This window comes from Gopherus evgoodei, chromosome 6 (assembly GCF_007399415.2).
Source record: "Gopherus evgoodei ecotype Sinaloan lineage chromosome 6, rGopEvg1_v1.p, whole genome shotgun sequence".
Lineage (NCBI taxonomy): Eukaryota > Metazoa > Chordata > Testudines > Testudinidae > Gopherus > Gopherus evgoodei.
In genome coordinates this window covers 103,170,671-103,193,224 of record NC_044327.1, presented here as the reverse complement: position 1 = coordinate 103,193,224, position 22,554 = coordinate 103,170,671, and the positions used below count along the sequence as shown (strand labels likewise).

The 22,554-nt window shown below is 42.5% G+C and overlaps 1 protein-coding gene across 2 annotated transcripts in view; it reads left to right on the top strand.

Annotated features, from left to right (window-relative positions):
* Positions 1 to 22,554, top strand: part of ITGA1 (integrin subunit alpha 1) — a 128,518-nt gene that overhangs the window by 60,856 nt on the left and 45,108 nt on the right. For both annotated transcript variants that reach the window (XR_004000857.1, XM_030565945.1), the window contains exons 8-13: positions 3,368 to 3,518; positions 7,211 to 7,376; positions 13,503 to 13,576; positions 15,062 to 15,206; positions 15,971 to 16,113; positions 19,685 to 19,828. Coding sequence is in view for 1 of the 2 variants with exons in the window: in XM_030565945.1 (XP_030421805.1) it covers positions 3,368 to 3,518; positions 7,211 to 7,376; positions 13,503 to 13,576; positions 15,062 to 15,206; positions 15,971 to 16,113; positions 19,685 to 19,828 (823 nt within the window). In the remaining variant the exon portion in view is untranslated. The remainder of the gene's footprint in view (positions 1 to 3,367; positions 3,519 to 7,210; positions 7,377 to 13,502; positions 13,577 to 15,061; positions 15,207 to 15,970; positions 16,114 to 19,684; positions 19,829 to 22,554) is intronic.

The window sequence follows — 22,554 nt, the reverse complement described above, 5'->3', positions numbered from 1 at the left end:
AAACATTTTGATTTTTCCAGAATTTTGTTTTTTCCAAATGAACAAGTCAGCAAAGTTCACATGAATTCACAAAATAGTGTGATGTCGCCAGAGCTGCATTATTTATTGAAAAATTGTTTTAGCTAAAAATTTTATTCTGCTCTATTTAACACATCCTTATGCTTGTCAAGTATCAGAGGGGTAGCCGTGTTAGTCTGGATCTGTAGAAGTGGGCAGCATGAGCAGCGCTGCATCTGACATGCATCTGAAGAAGTGGGTATTCACCCATGGAAGCTCATGCTCCAAAACGTCTGTTAGTCTATAAAGTGCCACAGGATTCTTTGCTATCCTTATGCTTGTTTAACCTATGCAACTTTGTGTATATGAAAGATTTATATTTTTATTTTTTCCCATGCTGTGGTAAATGTTCTTTTTATTTTTTCCTATATAAACTTTGTTTTTTATATATTATTTTTGTTAAGTGTGGAGGGAATTTGGGTGAAAAAATGGGAGTTGAAGACTGATACTTAGTATTCATTGTCTGTCTATCTTTTTATCTCCCTCTCTACTTGCAGACATGGCACAGATCTACCTATCTAACTAGTCTGTTTATATTGCTCCCAGAGCGACGCTATCTGCTTTAATTTTTCTATTCTTGTATTTAACATCACAATCTACCAAAAAGCCCCTTGGCAATGCAATTTATTATATTATTTTGTTCTCTTCTGTAGTTTATTCAGACCTCATCTTCTCCTCAGACCTTAACATCCTATTTCAGTCAGGATCAAAGTGTTCAAATGGGAGAGGGGGAAGGAGGAAGCAACCTCACTGAAGGGAAGGTTTAATGATCATAGCAACAGTCAAGGGTACTTCTAAAGCTGAGTGGTAGAGGGATTTGTTACTGATGTTTCTGCTTCTGTTGCTCTGCTCAGTACTGTGGTACTCTTCAGTAAAACAAATCCTGTAGTAGAAAGCTGTAAGAGCCATTCTCTCAGGGCTTGGCTACACTGGAGAGTTGCAGCATTGGTGGTGGGTTTACAGCGCTGCAACTTAGTAACTGTCCACACCTGCAAGGCACATCCAGTGCTGCAACTCCCTGGCTGCAGCGCTGGCTGTACACCTGGCCTGCTTGGGGTGTAACGATTGCAGTGCTGGTGATGCAGCGCTGCTCATCAAGTGTGGCCACCAAAAGCGCTGGTATTGGCCTCCAGGGTATTAGGAGGTATCCCAGAATGCCTGCTCACAACAAACCGGAAGAATGGCTGAACTCCAAGCTCCCCCGAGCTACTTATCTAAAAAACAAACACAGCTCCTGTTTGCTCGATCGAGCGGAAGCAGGCAGGGGAATTGCTTTGGAAGGTTCACAGCTGTTTGCTTGAAGAGAAGTCACACAGCAGAGGGGGAGGGGGGAGTCCGTGTTGAGCAGCTGCTTATGTGGTCTGAAGGCTATTTAGGAGTGCATAATTTGCATTTAGTGAATAAGAAAGGGGTGGGGGAAGGGCTCGAAACTTTTAAATTGATTGCAGGTTGGTGATGTGTATGTTCCAGTTCTTAGAACTTGCAAGGCAGGGAGCTGACAGATCCAAAAATCCACTCTCTCTCTCTCTCCCCCACGTTCCCCCTCACCCCCCCTGTTTTGAAAAGCACGTTGCAGCCACTTGAAAGCTGGGATAGCTGCCCACAATGCACCACTCCCAACAGCGCTGCAAATGCTGCAAATGTGGCCACACTGAAGCACTGGTAGCTGTCAGTGTGGCCACACTGCAGTGCTTTCCCTACACAGCTGTACGAAGACAGCTGTAACTCCCAGCGCTGTACAACTGTATGTGTAGCCATACCCTCAGAGCCAAACTTAGAAGAATCTGTGGGTATGGCTACACTTGAAATTTCAAAGTGCTGCCGCGGCAGCGCTTTGAAGTGTGAGTGTGGTCGGAGCGCCAGCGCTGGGAGAGAGCTCTCCCAGTGCTGCACGTAAACCACATCCCTTACAGGTGTAGCTTGCAGCGCTGGGAGCCGCGCTCCCAGCGCTGCAGCATTGTTTACACTGAGGCTTTACAGCGCTGTATCTTGCAGCGCTCGGGGTGAGTTTTTTTCACACCCCTGAGTGTGAAAGTTGCAGTGCTGTAAAGTGCCAGTGTAGCCAAGGCCTGTGATTCCATTGGATGCTGAGCATCAGAAGCTTCTGAAAGTACTGGCTCTCAAGCACTGAGCACGCAGGGAGAATTAAAGTCCTTTTTTATGAATACTGCTACTTTAGGAATCCTCCCTTACCTGCAATACATGAATTCTGGCTTCTGCTGGATAGACAATAAATGCAAAATCAGACTCTCATACAACTGATGTGGACAGCTGTTTGAACAGCACTGTGAATCCATCAGGCTAGGCTGTGAGGTAACTGAAAGAGACAGAGTTCAGAGTACATCTAAAAGAAGGAGAAAATAATGTAGGGGTGAGATTTTCAAAAGTGTTCAACATTGATCTAGCTTTGTTCTCATTGAAGACAATGTATACTGCTACATACTTCAAAGAAGAATAGCTGGTGAACATGTTATATATTATTTTCAGATACAAATACCTTACAGTGGGTAGGAAGGTCGCCCAACAGGTCTGGGTCAGGTAATTAGAAACAGATTTACAATAACAATAGAGGCACAACATAGCTGGCTGGAGATGGATTATGCAGTTTCTCAGAAGAATACAGCAATGCTGCCATAACAAAATACATTATATACAATAGGATCAGAATTAGGCCAGTGCTGAGAACTTTTGAAAATTCCATCCATTATGTTCTTCTTTCTTCTCTTCTCCTTTCTGTCTGATATTTGTTTTTCTGTCATAGCAAAATTGCTATATTCTTATCAAACAATTCATTGCCCATCTTCAGACAGCCATGTTGTGCTACTGGTGTGACTATTAATCTCATTCTGATTACCTGACCCAAGTATTGGCAAGTAATTACTAGATAGTTGGGTGACCTTCTCGCCTATTTCAAGAATCTGTGGCTGCAAACAAGGGACAGTGCATTTATTAGATATCCTCCTTTGATACTAGCCGGAGAAACCTGTGGTTTTGGAACAGGAAGTCCTGAACTCCATTTTCCAAGCACCCCTATAGATGAGTTTAGTTGATGACTGTGCTGTCCCTATGGTTTTATTACACCATGAAACATTAATTAATGAATAATTAATTAATTTGTAAAAATCTTTGGCTAAAGAATGTTATAATAATAATTGGCGTTTATATTAACATTTGATCAGATTAAGCATTTATGCCTCCCCTCTGCTTATTCGTTGCTAACAAGTAGTTTAGTTTCTGATCCATTTTTTAAAAATTCTGTGAAATCAGAGTGGTGATTTGCTTTTCTATATTCTATGCATGTTGCCTAAAGGCAAGAGGCATTCACTGAGGCTCGTGGTGCACGAAGAGGAGTAAAGAAAGTAATGGTTATTGTGACTGATGGGGAATCGCATGACAACTACAAATTAGCAAACGTGATTGAGGACTGTGAACATGAAAACATTCAGAGATTTTCTATTGCCGTAAGTGAAATAATACAGGGAAATATTTCATCTTTTAAATTGTAATGCCTGTTAAAAAGTTTATTTCACAGCATCTTTATGGAGCTATAATTGCTCGAGAGAGAGGGGGAAATAAAAGAAACTTAAAGAACATAAAATATATCTTTCCAATTTTATAACACATCAGAAAACGCCAATCAATCCGTGTGTGTGTGTGTGTGTGTGTGTGTGTGTGTGTGTGTGTGTGTGTGTGTGTGTGTGTGTGTGTGTGTAGGAGAGGAAGCATGTAAAATCTATTTGTTAAGAGCAAAAGCGAATTGAGTGGGTTAGTCTGAATCATCCAGCAACTTCTTAAGAGACTCTATCAGGTTTGTAATCATTTTATTCCTCATTGATCTATGCAGTTAGGATACCGAAGCTGCTGTCTCATAGAGGGGGGAATGCAGATGAAATCTGAGATTTTATTTCCTATGTGAAAATAACCTATGCAAAGAAACATGTCGTCCTTAAATATTTTTGTGTGTGAATTATCTACTATAACTATACACTAGAATTAGTTTAATTATATTTAACTAGTTGATTGTTTAAAAGTACTTGGTTTATTTTTAATCCCTCTTCAGGATCACATTTCTCTTTACTGCTCCTAACAGGAACACCACAGTTGTATTGCTTCCAGGTTTTGTAGACAGAGCAGATAACTGCCAGATCCAAGAATCCATTTCCCTGCTACCCCCACTCATGAACAATGCTATCAGGAAATACCCTTCCTGCAAGGCCAAGCAGCTCACTGCTAATTGTTCAAATATTAAACATCAGTGTGACTAAAAGGCACAAATCACAGGTTTTTAAGAAGAAAACAATATTTGATTTTAGGCTGCCAGTGTTTTAATAGTGGCAGATGGTAACACATGAAGTTTTGGTGGTGGTTTCCTTCATTTAGCAAGAGTTCATCAAATTAAAAATCCCATGTGGAGCTGAAATAGTTATTGATGGGCTCTAGCAAAATTCAGGTCTCTGGATCCGTACTTCCCCAAAAGCCAGAGGAATTAGGACCTGGAGATAAGTTTCTGACCCATCGCTAGTAGTAAATAATACTGTAATCCACGAGGAAAATTTTATCCAAGAATTTAAGAGTGCTTTACAAAGTTCAGTTTATTAACCTTCTCAACATCCCTGTGAATTAAGGAAGTCTCCATTTTGCAGTTGAGTAAACTGAGGCAGGGAGAGGTTCAGGGGCGGCTCTAGGTATTTTGCCTCCCCAAGCATAGCAGGCAGGCTCCCCTCTGCAGCTTGCCCGCAGGAGGTCCCTGGTCCCACGGATTCAGCTGCCCGCCTGCGGGAAGTCTGCCGAAGCTGCGGAACCAGCAGACCCTCTTCAGGCATGCCATTGAAGGCAACCTGCCTGCCACCCTTGCAGCGACCAGCAGAGCACCCCCCATGGCTTGCCGCCCCAGGCACGTGCTTGGCGTGCTGGTACCTGAAGCCGCCCCTGGAGAGGTTACATAATTAACAATGACCTCACAAAGCTGGCAACAGAGCAGGGAACAGTACCATTCTGTAGAGTCTAGTCATTAGCACTACATAGAGGTGCCCCTTATTGTTGTTTATTTTTATAATTCCGTAACTTTTCATGACACTTAAATAGAAGAGAGTACTCCTGCCCCAAAGGGCATACAATCTATGGCCCTGATACCACAATGTGATATGAGCTGGTGGACCCTTACACCCGTACAGGACCTCACTAAAATTGTGCATCCCATGTAGGGTTGTGGCCTAAATTACGATGTAACTCGATGGGTGATTTAGAAATGTTGTAGGATATAGGGAAGGATGAGGGTAACAGCAGTTATAATGTCTGGCTGCGCCCCCAGGGCAGACCCGTCTCTCCTGCTACCTGGCTCTGTGTCTTCCCGAGGTAACGTGTGGGAGGGAGGGGCACAGGATCTCATGCCCCCCATACCCAGATTTCTGCCAGGGTTCACACCAGAATGTGGCCAACAGCAGTTTTCTGGCACCGTGCAGGAGGGAAGGGAAGGAACGGGAGCTGCTTCCAGCCACAGGGGAGGGGCGAGAGGAAGAGATGAACTGGCCTCTGTCTTTGCAGAGCTCATCTCTCCTCCCCACACACACACTCCCCCGTGGCTGGAAACAGCTTGTCCTTTCCTTCCTGCACAGTGTCTAACACCTCCAGGCTGCCGCTGGCCACTGACATAACCCAGTGCAGGCAGGAAGGGGTTAAACCTAAGAATGCCTTGTGCACCAGGGCCCTGCGACTGCAGGGGCTTCAGCGAACCCGGTGCCTAGGGCAGGAAGCAGCCTCATGCTCCCTAGGCACAGGACAGGACCCAGGGCAGGGGGAGGGCAGGTGAAGAGGGTGCTAAGCCCCTGCCCAGGGGTGGTGGGGGAGCTGCTGTGGAGCCTGCAGGGTTGGGGCACAAACAGGCTGGAAATCACTCCCTCTCCCCCCCCCCACTCCAGCACTTAGCTGTCGGGCGGAGAGGCTTCCCTGTGCCACCGCTGGGCAGGGCTTTGGCACATGCAGGGCTTGGCTCCTCCAGGCCAGCGCCCCAGGCCAGAGGATTTGGGGCTTTTCTGGGGTGCCGGCCCAGCCAGAGGCAGTGGGGGAAGGAAGAAGCCTGCCTGCCAGGCTGTTGGTGAGCTGAGCACTCCGACCAAGGGCTGGTTCTCTGCACAGCTGAGATGTGGGGGGGGGGGGGGATATGGAGGAGTAGTGGGGCTTGAAGGGATGAAGAGGCAAAGCAGAGAGAGGACAGTTTGAGGAGGAGCACATAAAGGGCTGATGGGTGGGCAGCAGAGGCAGCATGTAACTAGCCGCCACGTGGCACCTGCCTACACTCTCCAGCCAGCAGCAGGACCCACAAGTACTGATGGGGGGAGACATAAAATATGGAACAATTTGCCTGTTTTTAAGAAAAAGTCAGAACACCTGCAGGAGGCAGGGGCAGCTCCAGGCATCAGCACAGCAAGCGTGTGCTTGGGGCGGCATGCCACGGGGGGCACTCTGCCGGTCGCCGCGAGGGCGGTAGGCAGGCTGCCTTCGGCGGCTTGCCTGTGGAGGGTCCACTGGTCCTGCGGCTTCGGTGGACCTCCCTCAGGCGGGCTTCAGCAGACCCTCCGCAGGCAAGCCACCGAAGGCAGCCTGCCTGCCGTGCTTGGGGTGACAAAATGCCTAGAGCCGCCCCTGCCAGGAGGTCTTAAATATGGGACTGTCCCTTTAAAAATGAGATGTCTGGTCACCCTAACTAAATGTGTACTCCTTGAAGATAGCAGTGGGAACACAGTTGAGCCTTTTGAAACCCCCACTCTAAATTCACACTTCTATGGAGGTTTCTGGATACACACACACACACACATATATATATACAAACGTCAAATTTAAGGGAAAAAAATATATATATATATATTCCCTTAAATTTGACGTTTGTGCGAATTTGTTTTTTGTTTGTTTGTTTGTTTGTTTGTTTGTTTGTTTTGAAGGGAACACGAGAGTTTGTGTCAACTTCTAGACAAACTTTAAAGTTAATATTCATGATCTCACATTACCAAAAGTGCTTTTCTGGCACTCTAGGGCTAGTGTTAAGTGGATTGAATTAAGCTAAGGTACTATTTCCTGGTATGTACTGACAATCTGCCTAAAATGTGTCTTTAAAATATGTGTGAAATATATTCTTGACATTTTTTTATTGCCTTAGATTCTTGGTAGCTACAGCAGAGGAAATTTAAGCACAGAGAAATTTGTGGAGGAAATAAAATCAATTGCAAGTGAACCTACTGAAAAGCATTTCTTCAATGTCTCAGATGAATTAGCTCTTCTTAGTATTGTTGAAGCACTTGGAGAGAGAATATTTGCCCTAGAAGGTATGAAATTTCTTTAAATTTTAATGTACCCTTGCATTATGACTGAAGTAAATAATCCCAGTAAAATGAATCCCTACTCTTGGGGATGTATTTTATTGGGTAAAGTACAATACATATGTTCATTTTTTAGCATGCTGGTCATACAACTGTCTTGCAGTACATACCAGTAAGGGTAGATGATGTGAAATGCTATGCTCTGAGATTGAGTAGATGGAGACAGTAGTTGGAATAAGTAAAGAAGGTCACTATATTAAGCACCATTGTGATAACACACCAATAGTACCAAATCTCTTCCTCCTAGATTTCTTTCTCTGAAACTTTACCTGTAGTTTGAAGTATTAAATACAATATAAGACTCAATAGATCTCTAAATTTCTCCAGGTCTCATTTTACATTTCACTGGTGTTTGCTGGTACAAGATGAGTTTTGGAAACTATTGGGAAAGGAGTGCATTTTGATTTAAAGGGTGAAATATTTTACCAATTTTTTACCAATATTTTACCAATGTCTAACCAACATTTTTCTGTAGTGCCTCTCCACGCAGTAGTATCTGACTACTTCCTAAATGTTGGTTAGTTATTGATTATAATTAAGGCTGTGAGTTTGTCACGGAGGTCACGGAAGTCACAGATTTCATGACTTTCCAGGACCTCCAGGACTTCTGCAGCAGCTGGTGCCATTCAGGCTGCCCCCGACCAGCTGCACTGGCTGCTGCTGGGGCAGTCTTGGGCCATCAACACTCCCTCCCCACCCCCACCTTCTAATTTCATGTACATTGGATCAAGATATTGAATGTTTTCAAAGTGATACAAAAAGACTTTTAAAATAAGCTCCTGTTTGACACAGGAAAAGTAAACTTTCTCTTGTATGCAAAAATGATGTTCAGGCAAAATTAAGGTTAATAATTTAAACTTAAAGGAGTCAGGAACTGAAAAATTGAATCAATCCTCATCTGAGCTGGGTTTATATTTTGTGCAGCTAGAGAGATGGGGAGGAAGGTGGCTCTGAAAATTCTTTTCAACCCACTGATTCTGCGCTGGCCAGAGGCTGAAACCCAAGGCCTGTTCTGAGTTACATCACCTGCTGAAGTCCCCTAAGGACTTCATCATACCCTCTAAGGGTAAGACAGAGCACTGGTTGTGCTGCATTTTCCTATCTGTGGGATGGGTGGATAATGGCGGAGTGGAGCTGGCTATGCTCTATGCCATCTGCAACACGGAGAAGCTTTCGCTGCTCCTTTAGGGAAGCTGGGCTTGGGGCCAGGGCCGGCTCCAGGGGTTTTGCCACCACAAGCGGCACAAAAAAAAAAAAAAAAGCCGCGATCACTATCTGTGGCAATTCAGCGGGAGGTCCTTCTCTCTGAGCAGGAGTGAGGACCCTTTGCCAAATTGCTGCTGAATACCTGAAAGTGCCGCCCCGCTCTAGAGTTGCCACCCCAAGCACCTGCTTGATAAGCTGGTGCCTGGAGCCAGCCCTGCTTGGGGCTGAGGGTATGGACCAAGGTTCTACAGTAACATTGACTGAGACACTTGTGGGGTTGGAGGAAGTATGTTTAATAATAAAACCAGAATTTGAAAATACTAAGGGCAAAATCCTGCCCCCTCTTTCATGGCATGGGAATTCCCCAAACTCAGCAGAAGCAGTGCAGTGCAGTTGCTCAGAGACAGCAGAATATGCACTAACCCCAGTTCACTGGGAATTCCTGTGCACTAATGTGCAGTGTAGTCTGTGGGGGGGCTGGACAAGGTGGATTGTGAATTCTGTAGTCATTGCCTCACACAGAGCCGAAGATACAGCTGGAGTTATTCCAGTCTCAGAGCTGTAGCATCAACCATGGCCTCAATATTGCTAGGGAAGGGGAAGGTAGCTTCCCTGTGTCAAACACCGCTTCTTGGTTTTGGTGCTGGCTAGAAAAGGTTTGCTAAATGTGCTCAGCATGGTTGAGTTATCTTCTGCAGCACAGCATGAAACTTAATGTTTGAAGCGCCTGACTTTAATGTGTTTAAATTCTAAGTCTAACCAGCATGCCATTAACATAAATCTTACATTGTATTTCCTTGCGGGTTTTGTTTGTTTATAAAAATATGACAAAGAAAAAAAACAGAGAATGCAAAAAACAAAGCCAAGAAACACTGCACAATTCAATTCTGTTCCAGAAAATGCATTTTTGTACATAATCTTTTTCGTATGACTCTAAGTCTCATGGCCTGGACTGTGGTTTTAACAGCAGTTTTCTGTTTTACCCAATCTTTAGGTTGGCAAAGTGTTTTTGCACAAAACATCTTTTATAGACTGTTTTGCAGTTTAAAAAAACAAATGGAAAATTAGAGTGGGCACCATTCTCTAATCTATATTCACAGTGGTAACTGTAATATAGTCATCTACACTAGAACAGGAGGATCCCACTTTGCCCCACTGGCTGCAGAGGGGCCAGCATGGGGAGTTTAAGGCTGCCCATGGTAAATATTAAATATCAGCTAATATGTAACATTAGAATTTTCTGCTTTTAAAAATTACCCATTTTCTTCAGACTTAGTACAATATTTAGATCTTGTGCAATCTACAGGGCTGTGTCTGCAAGCTTAATACATCAACTTAGTGCCCATGATCCTGTCTCCCTCTAGTGGCTGACCTCAGCAATTAATAGCTTATTGTTGACAAAAAAAAATTACTCCTTTTGCTCAAGTGATGGACACCTGTGTTTTATGCATTGAACTTCACAAGCTGAACTTACTCTGATGCCTTTGGTGACTAATATGCATGTGGTGATGGTTTCTTACAAAGGAGATTGTTTCCCATTCTTTGGGGTTTGCCTGGAGTTAAGGTTCTCAGACTACAGGCAAAAAGAGGGTTCTTGCCAAGCAAACCTCATGTTTTACAACCCCTTTTTCTCTGTTACCATGGGTTGTTCTCTGGGATGTATCAACCCTTGGAATGAGGTAAAGATATTAGTTGAATATAGCATTGGGTCAGGAAGCCTTTCTAATCCTGCCATTGATGAAAGGGGGACCGGACAGACTATTCCACTGAGGATATTTGCTGTGCTGCTCAGAGTGAGGAAGCAAAGGCATTTGCCAGTCCCCTAACATTGCAGGTAACAGGAGCTAGACTGACAGCAATCCTTCAAAAATTAAGATGAGGCCAGTTGACTGCCTCCTGAAGTCTTTTGAAAAGATGCAGCACCATACCAGGCCACCAGATTAGCTTCTTATCCAAAGCCATTTAAAGGAAAGAGTGGGGTGTTCTTCTAGCTTGTTGGAAAAGAATAAGGCTCCCAGCCCTTGTCTGAAGCCAGGTCAGCCAAGTCTTACCTGAAGCTCAGTGAATCTTTTAGGGGGATTGGGATTCAAAATCCATTGTGTTTATCCCAGTTTAGGGTTTTGGTGTGGAAGGTTCACATAGCTCTAACATTAATTATTCCTTTCTGATAGGGCATTTAAACCCTGTCCCTGGCTGGAAGGGGTTAACTGGCAATCTGAGGCTTAACTAGCCATACCTTATCACATCTTAGTTGGCCACTAAGCTTGAAAGGCGAGTTTAAAAAGGGGAAGCCCAACAGTTAGAGGCTGATGGGGAAAGTGGTACAGACAGTCTGTCCTGTGGAAGGCAAGGAGCCTGCCTGGAGACAGCAACCCTGATGAGCTGCAGCCTACCAGGACTGCTAGCATGAGGAGGAGTGTACTAACCCTGGACAGTGGTGGTGTTTGAGACACAAGAACCTGCAAAAAGGTGTAATGAAAAAGGTAGAAACTGAGGAACAGGTGGCTGAGCCTGGCTGGCCTGAGGAAATGGTTGCTTTTCATTAGGGCTGTCAATTAATCGCAAAAAGTTAAAACTCAAAAAATTAATTGCGATTAATTGCAGTTTTAATCACATTGTTAAATAGGATACCAATTGAAATGTGTTAAATATTTTTGGATGTTTTTCTGTATTTTCAAATATATTGATTTCTGTTGCAACACAGAATTCAAGTGTACAGTGCTCACTTTATATTATTATTTGTATTACAAATATTTGCACTGTAAAAATGATAAACAAAAGAAATAGCATTTTTCAATTCACCTCATGCAAGTACTGTAGTGCAATCTCTGTATTGTGAAAGTGCAACTTAAAAATGTAGATTTTTTGTTACATAATTGCATTCAAAAACAAAACAGTGTTAAACTTTAGAGCCTACAAGTCCATTCAGACCTACTTCTTGTTCAGCCAATTGCTAAGAGAAATAAATTTGTTTATATTTATAAGAAATAATGCTGCCCACTTCTTATTTACAAAGTAAGAACAGGCATTTGCATGGCGCTTTTGTTGCTGGCATTGCAAGGTAGTTACATGCCAGGTATGCTAAACATTTGTATGCCTCTTCATACTTCAGCCCACATTCCAGAGGATGTGCTTCCATGCTGACAACACTCGTTAAAAAAATAATGCATTAATTAAATTTATGTCTGAACTCCTTGGGGAGAATTGTATGTTTCCTGTTGTTTTATCCGCTCTCTGCCATATATTTCATGTTATAGCAGTCTGAGATAATGACCCAGCACATACTGTTCATTTTAAGAACACTTTCACTGCAGTTTTGACAAAATGCAAAGAAGGTACCAATCTGAGATTTCTAAAAAGATAGCTATAGCACTCGACCCAAGGTTTAAGATTCTGAAGTGCCTTCCAAAATCTGCGAGAGATGAAGTGTGAAGCATGCTTTCAGAAGTTTTAAAAGCACAGCGCTCTGATGGGGAAACTACAGAACCTGAACCACCAAAAAGGAAAATCAACCTTCTGATGGTGGTATCTGACACAGATGATGAAAATGAATATGTGTCGGTTCGCTCTGCTTTGGATCGTTATCTAGCAGAACCCGTCATCAGCATGGACGCATGTCCTCTGGAGTGGTGGTTGAAACATGAAGGGACATATAAATCTTTAGCATATCTGGCATGTAAATATCTTGTGACACTAGCTATAACAGTGCTTTACAAACACCCATTCTCACTTTCAGATGACATTGTAAACAAGAAGCAGGAAGCATTATTTCCAGCAAATGTAAACAAACTTGTTTGTCTGAGCAATTGGCTGTATAAGAAATAGGACTGAGTGGACCTTCTAGGCTCTAAAGTTTTATATTATTTTATTTTTAAATGCAGTTATTTTTTGTACATAATTCTCCATTTGTAAGTTCAACTTTTATGATAAAGAGATTCTGCAGTACAGTATTTGTATAAGGTGAATTGGAAAATACTATTTTTTGTTTTTTACAATGCAAATATTTGTAATAAAAATAAATATAAAGTGAGCACTGTACACATCCTATTCTGTGTTGTAATGAAAATATTAGAAAATGTAGAAAACATCCAGAAAAAAATTAATGGTTTTCTGTTATTAACAGCATGATTAATCATGCAATTAATCACAATTAGTGATTTAATTGCATGATTAATCAAGCTTAATGTTTTTAATAGTGCAATTAATCACAATTATTTTTTTTTAATCACTTGACAGCCATACTTTTAATCTTTTTGTTGGATTTTGGTAACAGGCTCAGAGGCCCTGGAAGGTGTTGGATTTATAAAGTGATTTGACCAGAGGGCCAGAACACTCCTCTGGCCAGAGTAAGCCAAAGAAGGCACTGGGGAAAACGAGGCAATGTAGCTGCATTACTATATCTGGCCATAAGTTGTGCCCTGGAGTGGCAACTTTGCTACATTTTCATTAAAGCTTCCTACTATTTTTGAGTATTTGAGAGCAAAACAAAGGTTGCACAAATGAGGGTTTTACGGTTTACTTAGCTCAAGTGAAAAATAGCTGGACCAGTTTTGATCAGATATACCAAACATATTTACCATTGGGCTGAGGTCAGTCCAAACATTATTTTAAAACAAATTATAATACAATATGTTAGAATGGATATAATGCACTAGAATGGAAACAGCTTCTTGTTCTTAACAGAAGCACTAATTACCCAGGGCGTTAAGTCTGTAATGTTCATTAAATAATGATGCACCGTAAACTGTGCTTAGTGAACGGTCTAGTTAATTGCATCATCTCATCCCATCAGGTCAGAATTTTCATTATATTATTTTATACTGAAATCCATAACATGTTTAAAACTTAAAATGTCCTGTTTGATAGCTACAACAGACCAGCTGGCAGCTTCGTTTGAAATGGAAATGTCTCAAGCTGGCTTCAGTGCTCATTATTCCCAGGTAAATGGACTGTTTAGATGTAAAAAATATTTTTAGAAGGGAAACAGCTGTTTATTGCTTAATGCATGGATCTGGAATTAGAATTCCTGAATTGTGTGCACAGTTTTGTTACTGGTTTGCTGTATCACATTTTGGAGCTCTCAATAACTCAAGTCATTTGTAAAATGGATGTAAAAATATTTATAAGAATGAATATTTCCTGCACAGTGTTTTGTGAATCTAAATTAATTAATGCTCACATAGCACCAAGAAATCAGCAAATGGTTTTCTATAAATGCAAATTGTTATTGTATTTTAAAAGTAAGAGATGTTATGCCATCTCTTGGAAGGATTTCATATTATTAAATAACAGTTTTAACCATAAAATACTGAAATATATAAGTTCTGTATTACTAAAGGTATAGTATTTTTAATACATTGACTATTTCAAATACATAAATTCTCAGTGGTAAATATTAATGGAACATCAGTGCAGGATACTGAAAACTGATAGTAACCAGACATCATTAACTCTTTATTTATTTTAGAAAATAATAATTTGCCCATTGTGATGATCTAGACAATGTACAAAATTAAAATGTCAGTGAAATACTAGACCCAACGGATGGAAAGACTTCTACCCTAAGAAAAAAAAAGAGGCAAAGGAAAACAATACAAAGAGAGAGGGAATGAACTGGCCAGTTCATCAGATAAACTGGCCCATGTGAAAAGGCTTTCCCTCCCCTGCAGGTTTGAATGCAGTTAGAGTTTAGCATTGGTGAAAACCTGAGCAACAGCCTTTGTTTAATTTGACCTTGCACAAATACTGTTTCAGAAATATGATCTCTCCACTTTTACATTGAGGGATATAAAATATAACACAGTAATTATGATTCAGAGAGATCATTAGCCCTTGCACACAGATATTATCCAGACAACCAGCCAAAGAAAGACTTAAGATCCATTTGGTACTGTATATGGTTTCAGTAGCCAAAGGGTTGAACTGCCAAGATCAGAACCTCATTGCAGGAATGGATTTGTTGCTATTTCAGCGGACTGGAAATGGGACACCTTTACTTTTTCTGGAAGGCCAGATTGACTCCTGCAGGCACAAAAGATAAGCAGACCCACTCCTAGGGGGTTAAAATCCATCTAGAGATCAATAGAAGCACTGTACTAAGAGGCTACCCAGGAATGGCATGAAATGAGTACATTTCCCAGCTGGCTTTGCCCTGGCTACTTTTGCTGTCTTGCTTATGCTATCTGGCTCTGCATCCCTCAGTGGAATAAGTTCTACTTTGCTTTTACTCCTTTGGCCCAAAGTTGTTAATAAAAATGGGAAGAAAAGTGACTTCACTTTATGATTGTGAGGAACTACTAATGTATGAAATGCAAGGCTAAATATTGCAAGTATATGTGAAACAAAAATCAAAGACTATCAAAGAAAATCCAGAGATGATGATTATGATTCCTGTGAAGAGCAATGTTTTTTTTTCTGTATGTAAGGACTGGATCATGCTTGGAGCAGTTGGAGCATATGACTGGAATGGAACAGTAGTCATGCAAAAAAACAGCATGGTTTTAATGCCAAGAAATGATACATTTCGTGACAAGTCTTCAGAAAGAAATGAACCTCTTGCAGCTTATCTAGGTAAGATACATGATCCTGCTGAAACCTTTGACCTATGAATTTTGTGTGTTCCCCCTAAAACTCTTTCAAAAAGATATTCCCTACAAAATACAGTCCTGGCTTCCAAGTGGCCAGGAAGATATAATATTTTATCATATTAGAATCTGAGTATGACCACTCGAGTTAGAGAACACAATATGACCATAACTCTGCAGTCAGTGTTAGACCAGGAAACATCCAAACCCTTTGAGTCAGTCTAGACTGCAGTTAAGAGCAAGGTTCCCAGCCTGAGCAGATTGACTCGTGCTAGTTTGACTCAAGCCAACATGCTAAAAACAGCAGTGTGGACATTGCAGTGCCAGCAGAGGCTCAGGCTAACCACTTGAGCTCAGACGCAGGGGAGCTGAGCCAAAGTAACACGAGTCCATCTACCTGGACTAGAAGGCTCACTTTCAGCTGCAGTGTAGATATAATGCTGACAGACTCCAATCATCGGCAGGCAGGACTGAACCAGGGACCTCTAGGGCATAGTGCATGAGCCTCTACAGCGTGAGCTAAAAGCCAACTGGCTGTTAGCTAAGGCTGTAGAACAGTCTCATTTTATATCTCTCTCTAAGTGGTCTTGGTGCCACTAGATGGGACAGAACAGCACACCCCGGAAGAAACAAAGTTACACTTGTATGTGTTTTTGCAGTATTGGCTTTAAGATTTTGATTTTGAATCACAGAAATTGTCACTGATGCAGTCTGTAAATGTTACACCTTGAATTATTTTACTTCTCCTAGGATACACTGTAAATTCAGCGTCGACACCTGGAGATGTGCTATACATTGCTGGGCAACCTCGTTATAATCACACAGGCCAAGTTATCATTTACAAAATAGTAGGAGGAGATGTAAAAATACTACAGCGGTTAAATGGAGACCAAGTAAGTATATATTTCACAGTTCAAATGTAGGTGGAATGTAGTAAAAAAAATCTGTTCACAATGTAATTTGAATGAAAACTATGGATCAGAAAAGCATCTTAGGGAAATTGATGAAGTATAAGATGTTAACATGCTCACAAGATTCTCCTATCTGCTAAGGAATGCAAAATAGACTTAAACCAACCAGATATTTCCCCAGGAGATTTCCCTGTGTACAGGGAATCTCAGCCAGTGTATAGCTAGTGGAGGTGGCATAGCCACCTCCTACACCAGCTGCTACTCCTATCCCTGGGGAGGAGTAGGTATGACAGGGCAGAACAGGGGTATGATTGAGCTAAATTCTCCCCACTACTACAAATTCTGCAGCACCCTGTACTACTGGTGAAAGTTAAAGTAGGCCCCCTGCTGCTTTAACTGCCACCAGGACTGGGCAGCCAGGGACCAGGGAATCACAACCAGCTTCACTGCTGCCATTGTCAAGTATGCCTGAGAACAGCTTGGATGTGGTTGAGAATTGTGATATTTGTATATTGAAGGCAAGAGAGACCTTTTTAACACTCATCCAAATTTCATACCATGTCATCACTATGAACTTCTATTATGATTAAACTTGTAATACATTAGTTTAGTAGAAAGCTAGAGTCTAAGTGTATTTTTGATACACAATTTCAGGTCTGTCGTGCAATCTTCTTTTAGATGTGCACACACACACAGAAAGATAAACACAGAAACACCCTACATTAAAAGAACATTTAAGTTGCAAAGTTACACACTCAAAATTTAAGAGCTATCCAAATTAAGTATCAGAGGGGTAGCCGTGTTAGTCTGGATCTGTAAAAGCAGCAAAGAGTCCTGTGGTACCTTATAGACTAACAGACATATTGGAGCATGAGCTTTCGTGGGTTGCATCCAATGAAGTGGGTATTCAGCCACAAAAGCTCATGCTCTAATATGTCTGTTAGTCTATAAGGTGCCACAGGACTCTTTGCTGCTTATCCAAATTAAGGTTATCTGTGCAATCTTAATTCAGGCTCTACGTGCATATGCATTGTGATACAGTCTTTAATTACATGATTGCATACATTTTTTTCTCCACAGAAACACTGCCTCATTCAGTGCACAAGATGGATGTCGCTCATTTTATGAACAGCTATTCAATATTTTGTTTTCTTCTCATTCAGTGTGTGGCCCCATATCTTATTTATTGTACGTTACTCAAACCCCAATTTTCCAGGACCTCATTCAACTGCTTTAACCAAGTGTAAGGCTGCAAGTCTGTCACCAAGGTCATGGAAGTCACGGATTCCGTGACTTCCTGTGACCTCCATGACTTCTGCAGCAGCCGGTGCTGCTGACCCCAGGGCCACCCGAGCAACTGAGGCAGTCCCAGGGCTAGCCACACCAGACAGTGCTCGGGCAGCCTCAGGCCAGCCACCCTGGTTGCTGCTGGAGCAGCCCCAGGGCCAGCTGCTCAGGTGGCCCCAGAGCCAGCCACACCGGCCACTGCTTGGGCAGCCTTGGGGCCAGCCACTCTGGCCGCTGCTTGAGTAGTCTGCAGTGCCCAGGCCTCCTCGGAGCAGCTGCGGTTCCCAGGCCACCCCACCCCCAAGCACCAGCTTTGCCCAGGTCACCCACCCCTGCCCTAGAGCACCAGCAGTGCCCTGAGCACACACCCGTGCTGCTCCAGAGCAACAGTGACACCCCAGAGCACCTCCTCCCCCCAGAGCAGCAGCAACGCCCTGGAGCCCCCCCAGAACACCTAGGATTTTGTCAGGGGTATTTATAGTACAAGTCATGGGCCGAGAATTGTTGTTTATTGCCCGTGAACTGTCCATGACTTTTACTAAAAATACCGCTTACACTTAACCATGAGACACTCCTTTCTCATCCTGTAATCCCCGGCCTCATTCACTATACATCTTCCAACTTCTGCCGCAAATAAGAGAGGGGTCACTACTCAACTCTGATCCTTCCTTAGAGCAGATCCATCTGGTGCACTGAATGGGGCAGGAGTCCTCTGGAAAAACTAGTATGTGGTCATGTAATTAAAGACTATATTAAAATACAAATGCACAAGGGGGCCAAATTAAGGGTGCACAGGCAACCCTAATTCTGGCATTTCCTAACTTCTAAGTGCTTGGCATTGCAATCTTATTAACAGCCTTTAATCATGTTTTTTTGAGGGGGGGAGAGAGAGGATTTCCTAGGTTTTAAAAAAAAAATCAGAAATTCCATCATATGGCATCATATTGACATCCACATTGTTCATCAGCTGAGTTGGGACCTTTAGATCCACTGTACAGATTTCAGCCTCTTGACTAATGGAGTAAAGGATAGCAATAGCAGGTTGTCATCCTCTATGCAGAGCAGCCCCAGAGGGGGATGAGAACATACACTGCCAATGGGTGTCATAGATACTTGATGACAGAAGAGGGATGTGACTCACCATCCATCTGCACCTGTCCCAGTCTTTACTCTTCCCCCACCCCTAGTTCCTCATCCCATCTCATTCTCCTTGCCTTCCCAGTCTCCACTCCTCAGGCTTCTCGTGCTATTCCCAGTCTCTTTGTCAAGCCAGCACCATGCTCCCCTCTCTTCCCATCTCCACATCTGACCTGTCCCAACTGGATCCCAGTGCCACTCCCCATCCCCCCACACACATACAGAGTTTTCCTCACTGTCTCCCTGTCTCCTTGTCCAAGAAGTGCCAGCCTCCCTTCCAGCTCCCCCAACACCAGCCTCCAGGCCTACTCTCCTTACCCAACAAATACCAGACTCTCCCCCCAGCTCCCAGTCATAGTTTTTTCTCTTCTGCCTCATGATGCTCCTTGTTCTAAGCTGCTCCTTTCCTTTCCCCCTAGTCTGACTTTTGTGCCCTTTGGATTTGTGTCAGAAAACTTCCTCTTCCATGTTGTCTGGGTACCAGCAGAGAGGGTCACTGAGAGCACCAGAGAGAGAGGCTCCTCACTGTCACTTCCAGAACAACCCATTCCACAGCGACAGAAGCAGCAATTATAGGGAATGTCTAGCTTTGCTCCCTATCCCTGGGCTTCAGCATGCTCATTTTATTTGTGGGGATGGAGTATGAATAGTCTGGTCACACATAGAAGTTATGGAGGGTGGAGCACTAAACTAATTCTCTATTAAAACTAAAAACAGATATTTTTCAAAGGCTTATAACTTGTCCACATTTGGGTAGATTTTCACAGGAAGAGCCAAAGGCACATCCCTGACAGAAAGGCCACCCTCTATCAAATTTCAATTCCCTGTCCTAAAGCAAGGGGGGTGCTAGTGCAGTTCAAAGAAAAGGTCCCCACATTTTTTCTAAAGGGCAAAAAACCATTTTTCTCTAGTTGGATTCTCAGAAATTGGTGAACCATTTTAGCTGAAATTTTCCATAAAATTCAGCTTAAGACAGAAACCTCACTTGTAAAATTTCAGCCCAAATGGTCCCACAAAGATGTATGCAACTGAAAACGGGGTCTTATAATAGGAAATGTTGAGCCTCCATAATATTAGGCAGTGCTATCAGTCTCGCCTATAATAAATATATCATATGTTTTTATTCCAGATTGGGTCATACTTTGGGAGTGTTATTACTACAATTGACATCAATAAAGACTCATTTACAGATATTCTGCTAGTTGGAGCTCCTATGTACATGGGAACTGAAAAAGAGGAACAAGGAAAAGTGTATTTGTATTCTTTGAACAAGGTAACAGTGATTCAGTTATTTGCTGGGGAAAAGGGATATGCTCATTAGTTTCTTTGGATCCCTTATTTCAGGAGTCAGCAACCTTTCAGAAATGGTGTGCCGAGTCTTCATTTATTCACTCTAATTTGAGGTTTTGCATGCCAGTAATACATTTTAACATTTTTAGAAGGTTTCTTTCTATAAGTCTATAATATTAAACTAAACTATTGTTGTATGTAAAGTAAATAAGGTTTCAAAATGTTTAAGAAGCTTCATTTAAAATTAAAATAAAATGCAGAGCCCCCCGGACCGGTGGCCAGGACCTGGGCAGTGTGAGTGCCGCTGGAAAGCAGCTCGCATGCCACCTTTGGCACACTTGCCATAGGTTTCCTACCCCTGCCTTGTTTGAACAAATAATTTGACTAAAACCTTGACTTGGGGATACTCAAATGACAGGAGGTGAGGGAAGTGGCCTACAAAAAGAGGAGGAAGAAAAATATTTTTTTAATGACAAATCTAGTTAAATTACCAGCACACAATACAGAGTGGTTCCAGGGAATCTAACGTAGTATTTTATATGGCTAAGAAAGGCATCGTGAGTAGAGCTTGGTGAAAACTGAGTTCAGCCTTCATTCATACTTCAATTTTCAACCAGGTTGTCAACATATTAGGAAAAAACCTTGCTGTACCTGGGTTTCCTGAGGTAGTTACAACTGCAGTGTGGATGGAACTGGTTGGGTCTTCCTGCTTAAAGAGGAAGGATGATTAGAGTGCTAGCCTGGGTCGGGGGAGAATGGGTTCAGTTCCTTGCTCTGCCACATACTTCCTGCTTGACTCTGGGCTTGTCCACATGGGGACACTCACGGAAATTAATCTAAATTAATGGTTGAAGGAGATTATTAGTTAAACCACATTAAGCCCCTTTGTGAACACTCTGAATCAGAAGTTAAATGGCCTTTAGCTTAAGCTAAATCAAATTCAGGCTGCTTTAATTCTGAATCAAAGTGTCCACACAGGGGTTTAATCCGGTTTAGCTAATCCACTTTAAATTCATCTCTTTTCTTACTGATTATGTTGCCTGCTTTGCTGGACATAGTCACACAGCACAACAATCAGATCCTACATCCAGATCCGGTATTGTTACACCTGACAGCCTGGAAACTGGCTATCCGACATCCACTGAAAGAAAGTGTTCGGTGGAAGTTCAGAACATTCTGCTCCAAAGCAGGAAAGTCTGAACTAGACTGACTTTTATCAAGCTAAGTGGAAGAAGTCTTTTATTTGGGCTTCTCATCACCAGGTCCCCAACAATGCGCATGTCAGCAATACTGGACTATTTCCTGGCCCTGAAACAATTGACTTTCTATTAGTTTCAGAGGGATCCATCCAACAACAGTGTCTCTGCATCACCCTCCTATCTAGGGCCACGCTGTGTTTTCTTACTCTGCAGTGACCAGATTCCTTACAGGCCTCTTTCATGTTTTTTCTACAGTTCAGAAGCTCCATCCCACTTGGGACGTCAGCATAGTATTAATAAGGTTGATGGCTTCCTCCCTTTGAGCCCTTAGCAACCTGTTCTCTTTACCACCTATCTATGAAGACTGTTTTTTTAGTAGTCATTACATCAGTTTGAAGGATAGGGGCGACTCAGGTCCATAGGTTGGTTCTTCTATACAGTGCTTCATAAGGACCGCTTTATTCTCAGGCACAGCTTCCTGCCTGGAGTTGTTTCAGAATTCCATATGAACCAATTTATTAATCTCCGAGTTTTCTTCCATGAGGTTAACTCACCCTAGGGGAAGTTATACTTGATGTAATAAGGGCATTGTCAAGACAAAATCATTCAGGAACACGCGTAGGCTGTTTGTGACCTTTGCTTTTAGGGTTAAGGATCTCACAATATCATCATAGAAAGTATCAGTATGGGTCTCTAAGTGTATAAGAGTATGTTACAGTTATCCAGGTTAGCTGCACCTGGCCACATTACAGCTTATTCCATTAGAGGTCACGCAGCCTCTGCTATCTGACTGAAGAATTTCCCTATTTGTGAAATTTATAAGGCTGGCAACATGGAGTTCAGTCCACACATTAACAGGTATTCTTTGAGACAGGCTTCCAAATCAGATACCTACTTTGGTAGGACTGTCCTGCAGGATTCCTAGTGTCTACTTCTACACAAACAGAAAACTGCTTGATGGCCATCACAAGTGGAATCCATATGAACAATCCTTTGAAGAAGAAAGCATGGTTACATCCCTTACAGTAATTGTGACTTTTTGAGATATGTTGTCCACATGGATTCCACAACCTTCCCTCATTCCCTGCTGCTGTAGAGACCTACTCTTCTGGCATTCTGTATTGACAAACGAACTGAGGGATGGTTGGGCATGCTCTGCCCTTTATGCCCTCAGGTGTGTGTGTGGTGCGGGGGAGGGAGGCTTGAGGACATCTAGAACCTGGAACAGCCCCAATGGACCCTGATGACCAAAAGAATCCAATCTTACATGCATGGGGCGACTATTTCAGGGCTAGTAAACAACCCATACTTACCAAGACTGGAATTACAATATTCAGGACAACTGAATTTGTGATCCAGAATAAACCTTGCTGTATCTTTCCGGTTCAGGGAACTTCTTTTGGAGAGAATACTTGCAGCACCATAAGGGGTTAAGTGGTTTAGTTAAAGTACCATACAGACACTATTAGGATGCTGTGCCTTTCTGTGGTCCATTACTTCAGACAGCTGT